The sequence below is a fragment of the Pangasianodon hypophthalmus genome, chromosome 28, assembly GCF_027358585.1.
Source record: "Pangasianodon hypophthalmus isolate fPanHyp1 chromosome 28, fPanHyp1.pri, whole genome shotgun sequence".
NCBI classification, from domain to species: Eukaryota; Metazoa; Chordata; class Actinopteri; order Siluriformes; family Pangasiidae; genus Pangasianodon; species Pangasianodon hypophthalmus.
In genome coordinates, this window is record NC_069737.1 from 15,535,019 (window position 1) to 15,544,849 (window position 9,831).

Sequence of the window (9,831 nt, forward strand, 5' to 3'; positions counted from 1 at the left end):
ATGAGAGAAGAATGTTAACGGCTGACCAAATATAAACAGCATGAAGATCTGTAAGAAGGCAGGGCTGCTGCTACCCTCCCAGCATGGCTTTTATTTCCTTTCCTTCATTCTGTGGGCAGTTGCAGTCACCACTCTACCTTTTCTGTTTCTCTTTTCTTTCCTGTCTCACCATCCAAAGAGTGCACAGTGGAATTTCCTGATCTTAACAAGTGGGTCCAAGAGGAACAGGAAGTGGGGGTGCAGTTTATAATAGCAGACTGAGAGTAGCTGGAAATCAAACACACCTAGTGTTTAGAGGTTTTTTCAAGCTTTCATTTTCACGACAGTCCTTCAGAGGAATGATAAACCAAAGGGTTCCTCAAGGGTTCTTTAGCTGGTTAACCACCATGGCCTTATAAAGAATAAAGGTTATACAAACAAATCTTAAGGGTTAGGGCAGAGGGACAGACCAAAGAACCATTGCAGTGGTTCTTGAAAAGGGGAGCATAGTCAGTGGGTCTCTGATTTTATTTGGTTACAGCAGTGGAAATCACAATCTTCTGTTATAAAAATATGTTTTTATTTATGACATGGTGATGCATAGAGTAACACTGCCACCTCACAGTTTCAGGATCTCTGATCTGATCCTGAGCTTGGGTTACTATCAGGATGTTCTCCCTTTGTCCAAGTGGGTTTCTTCTGGGTTCTCCAGTTTCATTCCACCTCGCAAAAACGTGTAGGTAGACTGGTGACACTAAATTACACCTAGGTGTGAATAAGTGTGTAATGAGTGGGTACATGGTGCCCTGTGATGTACCGGCGCCCCATCCAGGGTGTAAACCTGCTTCCCATCCAGTGTTCCTCGAATAAACTCTGGATCCACCACCATACTAACCAGGATAAAGTGCTCACTGAAGCTGTTCATATAGCTGAAGGTTTGACTGATCAGTAACTCAAATGAGTTAAAATGAGTCGTTTCCAATGTTGGAAAGTTCAAGAATAAAAAAGCTCCATGGCTCTAATAAAGTTCCAGATTGTTACTGTGCACATTTGAATAATGAGTCTGAAATTTTAATAGTCATGTTCTATTCATAAAATATCCTGACCCCTTCTGCTCTCCGGACCTAATCCACCCCGATCCATACTTCTGGCTGGATTTCTCATCACTTGGAAACCACTTGCTACTGCTGAGGATGGCTCCACACGGACCGCCTAAAGTGACATGAGATTACTATGGATGGTACCACTTAGAAACCATGAAGATGGCTTTGGACTTCAATTGATATGAACAGTTCTGCTACGATGGCTTAGGGCTACAATTGCTTTGATAGCTTTAGGACTGCAATTCCCACGAACGGTTTTGTACTCAAGTCTCAATCAGTGAACAGACTTCATGTGTAAACTATAATGAACTTTCGTGGTTTTGCACTATTTGGCCATGTAGTACACAGTTAGAGAAGGGAATGATTTATAATCGCACTATCCGGTGTCACCCAGATGAGGATGGGTTCCCTTTTGAGCCCGGTTCCTCTCAAGGTTTCTTCCTCATATCGTCTCAGGGAGTTTTTCTTCACCACCATCACTTCTGGCTCGCTCATTAGGGATAAATTTATGAACTTAAATTTTATATGCTGAATCTACATGTTTCTGTAAAGCTGCTTTGTGACAATCTCCATTGTTAAAAGAGCTATACAAATAAAATTGAATTGAACTGAAAATAAATCTGCGCTGAGTCTGGCCATGAAATTTATTTTACAGTCAAAGAGGTTCCTGGCTGCAGAAAGTTGGAGAACCCACGATTAAGATTGCCAGATGGAACTCAGTTTTATGTGATGTACTTTATTGACCATTATCTGGACCAGGAACAATTCTATGTATTATCATTTTAACTAGACTGTCCACTCTAACCTTAACAAAAGTACCACACCAAGCAAAATCCAAGTGAACTTTGTTTCTTGCCTTCAACGAGGCCAAAATTCCTTGAGCCAAGACTAGGAACAGTATGAACTTTCGCCCTGTTTGCAGTTCCCTACATGTACCCCATGATACCTTAAAATAGCCTTGTACGCAAACATGTTAGTTTCATGCCTAGGTGTTAAGACACAGGAACTTTCCTGTGATTTATCACGCTTGACATTTCCATCCGTTCCAACACATTCATCTTTAATACATGATCAAATAACAATGCAAAAAATGTAGCATGAATGTGCTCCCATTTTTGCATGATGGAATAGCACAAAAAAGAAGCCCATGTATCTCAAAGCGATAAAGAGACGCTTTGGTGGGCCGTGAACAGGGGGGACATTGTGCTGTCGTCGGCTCTGGATTGCATCATGTACACACACAAAGAGCCGCAGAACCACGGGGGTCATCACACTGCATAACTCGACCTCGGACTGATGTCACTCCAGTGGGCCACCGATTCAAACATTTTGACAAACATTGTTTAAATTTGGTTGAAGTGGAATTCAATTGGTGGTAATTAAACACAACAATCATAAACATACTTTTACATTTGACATAAACCCCATCCTTGTAACTCTCTTTACAACTGTTTTTAGCTCTGTGATGTCTGAGTTTATAGATAACATTGTGTCAGAAACCACATCACAAGTCTGTTTGAGACACTGAACATCTCCACAAAGCTGATTGAGATGATTGTGGGAATATTTAGACATGTAGTTTGTAGACATTGTAGCTAAACTGGTAGCTATAACATGTCCCTACTTGTTACTCGTAGCGTTGATGCAAAGCTAAAGCAAAACTAAATATTGTTAGAATGATAACACTGCTTGGTATTTTATTTCTTATTTTTGGATCTTAATATTTAAAACTACATCACAAACATTGACATATAGTACATTATAGTGCTTTGTTGTTTTATGCGCATGCTTTACTTTTGTTGTGTTGTGTCACTTTGGTGAATTCTTCTGTAGTCGTACATACATTTACGAGTTTCTGGCCTTTTATTGCATCATGTAGTTATTGATGTTTTAAAAAAAATTCAACCGTTTTATTTTTACTTTCTGCTTACTGAAGATATTCTCCTTTTTTTGTTCATTGCGTTAAACAAACCTTTACTAAGTGTCAGCAGAAATCACTAAAAAACACCTGAACATGAATAACACGGTGTCAGTGCTGAATAAAACCTCGCTCAGACTCTCTGGAACCTGAGTGTGATTACTATGTTCTCACCTTCCTAAAGAACTCCCCAGACGGGGAGAACACACCAGGGCTCCCGTTCAAATACACTGAAAGCACACTGAGGCACAACCTCAACTTGACTAGCTTGCTTTAGTAGGCAGACCAGACGTTGATGTTCTACAACTCAAAATCCAGAATACAGAATGAACAAGAACTGCTTTTCCCCCCAACTTTAATAACATTTAACTAAAATACTCAAATAGAGAGCACTAGGTAACGTTTGCTAACTACCTAGCTAATTTTAATGCTTTGTAACTGCTCATATTCAAAGAAGATGGATTTTCCACAAGTCCCAGCAGCATGACATCACTTTCACAGGCTGTATATCCACAAGCAGAAGAAGCAGGGAAGTGAACTACAGGTAGCCATAAACACACAGAAAAATCGTTAAGACCTACCTGCTCGGTCTTTTTCCGATAATGCAGCAGATGTCTGAAAAACAAATGTAAAAATTGAATAATAATATTAGTAAAAATAATAGTAATAATAATAAATGCAACTCAGCAACTTTTATTGCGAGACTTTTGCCTGACAGTGTAGCGTCTTTCCATCACGCAGAGATTCGTTTGAGTTTATGCCGAGTTTAAAAGCAGCACACACCAGCACAGGCCGAGACGCCTCAGTGCAGCATGAGCGTCTGGAGCTGACCTGCAGGTTTATAAAGGTGAAAGGTCACCAGGCATAGCAGGGGCTCTGAGGTCAAAGGTCAATCTAAGTGAGAGCACTTAAATTCCATTCTGGATTTCAGAGCCTCTCACTGAAGTCCATTTGTAACTGGAGCTACAAGGCTAATGTAGCTAACAAGTCATGGAAGCTTAAAGCTGCCAGTTTCGCATCATCTAAGCTGCTACAGTTATACAAAATAAGACCATTATAATAAATATACAGATCCACTTTCAACTTTAGGCCACACCTCCTATCTGTAACTTTTCATTTTTTTGTCCGCAGTTATGAAAGTGTTTATTGATATAGGTGTGCAATGATGTAGCTACGTAGTTTACACAATGCTAAACTGGTAGCTATAAGCATCCATTACTTGTTAGCTACACTAATCTTGTAGCTCCACTGCAAAAATAAAGAAGGAAATTTCAAATTATTGTCCTATCATAACACATCCTGAAGTGTTTTATTTCTTTTATACTACAGCAATTTGACAATGCTTCCATTTTTTTAATTATTAAAGAACAGCATATTGTACATTTTAACCGTTTATAGTTACTGTTTAATGTAGTGGAATTTCTGCTAAACAAGTTCATCGTTCAGCAATAAATCTAGCACCATTCTCAGCTGGAGATGTTTGGTTGGAGGTGTGATTTGTTGGGAAGAAGGTGGAACACGGAGTACCTGGAGGAAACCAAGTGGAACAACCGCAGCTCAGGATGGAACCCTGCACTCTGGAGCCATGAGGCACCAACACTACTCGCCTCATCGCTGTGCTAATATCAGTGATTTACTTCAGGCAGATTATCAGACAGATTGGGACAGGAGATGGTTTGGATTTGAAGTCCATGCCTCTCTAAGTTTGGTTTGTTTATTCTGAGTTGCTTTGTTTAATTATTGTGTTAACTGAACAAACAAGTGTCAGTCACTTAAGCTCGTTTGTATAGGAAACTCTACACATTGTCATTATTCTACTCAGACACACACACACACACACACACACACAACAGCTAAATGAGTAACTCAGAGCAAGAGCTTGCTGTCTCCGTGGCTTGACCCTGTGACCCCTAATGCCGTGACAACCCGCATTTGGCGACTTTAACACCTGAAATATGTGGCTCCCATAATTCCTAGTATGAAGTGACCAGATTCCAGTCACAACAAACTGGTTTTATGGCAGTAGTGGATATTTGCATCTTGTCTCTGGGTGGTCCAGTCCATGACAAGTGTAACCAACCTCTTGATATGTACACGGGTCATGGGTTTGAGTCTGATTCATTTTTGAGTATCCCATCCATTTTCTTTATGACTAATGGTGATGTATTTGGAAAGATATTTGTTTGTGTGTTTGAAAGTAGAACACCAACTTTTTATTGTATCAATAGAGCGGATTTTTTTTTAGGAAAGCTGGGGAAGAAGCTTCTAGACCTCGGGAGGGTTGAGATTGGAACTGCTAAAAGGAAATAGGAGACTGTAGATCCTGTGAAAGCTGAAGTAGAAGCTTGCAGACCTTAGGAAGGTTGGGAAAGGACTTATTAAACCACAAGATGTGTATAATAGCTTGTAGACCTCATAAAGTCTGGAATAGCAGCTTGTAGCACTCTATAAGGCTGAAGTAGGACATTCTAGACCTCAGGAATTGCTTGTCTGTGTTTGTAGACCTTAGGAGAGTTGTGACAAATGACTAGATGGGAACAAAAGCTTGTAGACTTCATGATGGCTGGAGTAAGAGCTTGTGGACCTTAGGAACAATGCCGAAATGTAGAACCACATAGTTCTCAGGAAGACTGAAATAGCATCAAGAAGACTGGAATAAGAGTTTATAGACCTCAGAAAAGATGGGAATAGACCACAGGACAGTTCCAGAAGCTGGTAGATGCTGGAATAGCTGGAATAGAAGCTTGTAGACATCAGAAAGGCTGGAGTCGATCTGTAAACATCATGATGTCTGGGGTAAGGAGCTTGTAGGCCTCAAGAAAACTCGAGAAGGAGCTTGGAGACTTCATAAAGGTTATAGAGGAATTCTATACCTCAGAAATGGCTGAAGTGAGAGTCTAGATCCCAAGAAGGATGGAATGGACCACAGGATGACTGTAGAAGCTTGTAGTCACCATGATGGCTGGAAAAGGAGCTTGTAGGCATAAAAAGGCTGGCATAGGAGCTTATAGATCTCAGGAAGGATAGAGTAGGAGGAGTGGGATATGGACTTTATGGAGTTTTAAACTGCAGGACAGGTACGGGAGCTTGTAGACATCTGGACAACTGGTCTAGGAGATTCTAGACATTAGGAGGGATGGCGTAAGAGCTTCTAGACCACAGCAAGGTTGAGATAGGAACTAATAGAACACAAAATGGGCACAAAATCTTGTAAATCTCAATCTGCATTAGGACTTGTAGACTTCAGGAATGGCTAGAATAAGAGCTCATGATGGTTGCTTTAGGAGTATGTAGTCCTCATGAAGTTTGGAGTAACAGCCTGTAGATCTTAACCAGGTTAGAGTAGGAGCTTGTAGACCTCTGGCTGGGGAGCAGGAGTTTGCTGGCATTAGGAAAGTTGCAATAGGAGTGTATAGACCTCATGAAGGCTGAATAATCTGATGTTGTTATCTGTGGCTGTGAAGCATGTTTATCTCAGCAGTCCAAAAAATAAAACAGCTGGCATCCACACGGCTCTCACTCAGAGGAATGCAGAGATCTGGGACAAGGTGGGGGACGATTTTGCTAAGCTAAGCTAACAGTGTTTCTCTCTTTTGAAACAAATTGAGCTTCCTGGATTATGATGCAATAAATAATACAATACACTTCCACCTCAACAAGTGGGAATCGACCGCTAATCTAGTTTATTGCATGTTTTATTCCATGAAACTATGAGTATGTTTTTAATCCTTCATACTCTGTTCATTTTTTGGTGTGTTACTTTGATTTATTTTTGTAGAGCAGCAGGGTGCCATACTTGCTACTTCTTCGGCAGTTAGCTTATATTGCTCGAGTCATTATTCAGTAATAAATCCAGCATTGGTGTTTGTGTGGAGGGTGTAGATCTCTCTCTTTCTGTGTGTGTGTGTGTGTGTGTGTGTATGAGAGCGTGTTGCTCACTCACAGATCAGATCTAGCATTTATGTGCACCCTGTGTGTACATGCTGTGGAGTTTGTGTACATCTTCTTCCCTGTTATTGCGTGTATGCCTGCTAGCACAGCGCCAGACAGATTGGGTCCAAGACAAGTTGTTTTATCCGGACATCAGAGACAGGATCAGTGAGAAAAGGAGGAGCCGATATATCTCCCATCTGGAATGTTCTTTTACTTAGCAAAGACAGAAATGTCCTAAAAAATCGAACAGTTATATAGTTTAGTATTAACTCTAATCTGTAGCTCAGGGAACAAATACAATGATACAGTTAATACAACAGCGCTGTTGAATTCTGGATTGTGATTGGTCAGGACGTGTTCATTCATTTTCTAAATTGGCGGCTCTGACAGTAGCGCAGCTGCATATCACAGGTTTATATTAATGCGCTCGTTTCTATAGTAAGGCGTTATCGTTTCTATAGTAACAGCTCATTCACTGGGACTTGTACGCCAGACAAGTTTGGGTTTATAGGCGTGTGTGTGTAAAATTGCATGTCAGTATTTGTGTTTAATGTATATGACCAGTTAAGTCAGACATGCAAATGTGTGAGTGTGTGAGTGTGTGTGTGTGTGTGTGCGTGAGACACCATCAATAACTGTGAAAACAGACAGTGGCGACAGAACCCAGGTGTTTTCCACATGCCACTGATCCCTAAATATGACCAGGTGTGTGTTTGTCATTGCAAAGTTATTTGCATTGCTCCGTCATCCGCCATTTTGTATTATATTACACTCAATGTGTGTGCGTGTGTGTGTGTGTGTGTGTGTGTGGTGAGGGACATACTAATGTCTGCCTGACTGACTACAGTTGGTGAGTGATAGCATGTGTGTGTGTGTGTGTGTGTGTGTGTACATGTGTATAATATGAGTTTGCTTGTAAAGGTAATGCAGTTTTAGACTTTTTAATCCACACAACCTCTTTTTCTCATTCCAGCAGGTAATTAGCTCCTCGTCTTAATCCGTCTCTTGTCTCTTGTTTTCCTAAAAAGACCCGCTCTGCCGCATTGTTACAGCTCGCCGAGATTATCCGGGATTACGGATAGTCACAGACTCTCGCTCCTTCTGATCCACATGGCCAATTAGGACCGATCCCCGAGAGCTGGGAGGAGAACACGGGATCCCAGTAGAGTCCAAAAGTCTGAGACGGTTTCACTGATTATCGACAGAACAACACAATTTGTGTCAAATAGCAATGTTTTATTTATAGAGCGTGTGTCTCGATATTAAGGTCAGAGGTTATGTCCCTGGATGTGTTATGGCTTTCTTCATTCACACTAGCTAGCATCAAGCCAACACGTGACTGTTCAGTTTCTACGTACGTGCGTGAAACAGAGCCGCGATTTCACCGAAAAACGACATTTGTATTGAGAGTTTATCAACTGTATGTAAATGAGATACGACGCTGAAAAGCAACAAATTCAAACGATTGTCACAATGATTCCTGGCGCGCGTGGTCCGACGTTTCTTCAGTTCCCTACACGCAACTTACTGTTGCACAAAAATGGAAGAAAAACTTATAATTATATTTCTCCTGTCATACACCACAATGTGTATAGAAATGTTACGAAGAAAAATAAAGCTTGGAAGGAAGTTGCAAAGATTGCTAGCTAGCTACGCATAGCTCGGTTTCCTAATCTATCAGCGACGCTAGTACGAAGCCGAGCATGTACAGCATTTGAGCAGAGGTAATGTAATAACGTACGGCGAGCTAGTTAGCTACATGAGTGCATATTTATAATCATTGTGTTTGTGCACTCGAAAAAAAAGGGCAGCAAGTCGTTGGCCAAAGTTTGAACTATGGAGTCTGGCTAGCTTCCGTATTTTCTTTCAACACGTTAAATCGCAAGCTGATTCAGCTGATTCAACAAATCAATTGTTGTTGTTTAAACACAACAATTGAAAATATTTGTTTTGTTTGAAAGTATTTGAGAATAACATTGTTGAACTGACTTGTCCTACTTGTAGCTACAAAAATGAATAGCCTGGAAGTGAAGTTGTCCCAGGCCTGGGCTACTGATTTATCCACCCCTCATACAGTACGTCTGTTAAAACCGATAGCTATTTTTGTAACCGCTAGCTGTAGGTGTGTATCTGCGCAGGTTCTTGAATATCAGTGGGCTACATGACCATGACACGAACGTCGGTTATATTTGTGGTAGAAACACAGTCGCTATAGCTACCTGAAATGTCGCTGCTACGTTTTGATACGTTAAATAAAGTTAATTGCTGGCACTTTAGAGAGTGAGGACTTCGTAGGTGGCTGTGATAGAAACAGTGCAGACGTACACACCCCTTCAAAAATAGAGGCAGCGTAGGGAAGGGTGTGTGTGTGTGTGTGTGTGTGTGTGTGTGTGTGTGTATGTATGTGTGTGTGTGTGTGAGAGAGTCTAAAGAGAGATTCAGAAAAACAAATTACAGACAGCTGATTTGACCCAGACGAAACAAACAAACTTAAAAAAAAAGACAAAATGACATGGACCTCTATCTTTTTTTAAATTTTTTTATAACACCCCCAGCTTCTAAGAACCCCGGCAGTCACGCCTTTCCTGATTCAGGAGGAATTTAAAAATGTAACACTTGGCTGAGGAAATGACGACATCACTTCCTGTCCCGACACATGGAACCCATCAAAACCATCACAGGGTAAATGGGGGGAACGGAATGCGCAAATCATTGCCACGGAATTGGACTGCATAGAAACTAAATGGCCCGTGGAGAGAGTCTGATATGATCTCACACAGTAACACACACACACACACACACACACACACACAGACACACACACACATACATAGGGGTAGATATGCTTACATGTAGTCACGCACTAAAGGGTCATGGAGAAACATATGGGGTGTACAT

At 41.0% G+C, this 9,831-nt stretch overlaps 1 protein-coding gene across 1 annotated transcript in view; it reads right to left on the minus strand.

Moving 5' to 3' along the window:
* The window catches only part of dlc1 (DLC1 Rho GTPase activating protein), an 86,971-nt gene that overhangs the window by 57,802 nt on the left and 19,338 nt on the right, over positions 1-9,831 (minus strand). Inside the window, exon 5 of the mRNA XM_034300979.2 lies at positions 3,582-3,615. Coding sequence (XP_034156870.2) covers positions 3,582-3,615 — 34 coding nt within the window. The remainder of the gene's footprint in view (positions 1-3,581; positions 3,616-9,831) is intronic.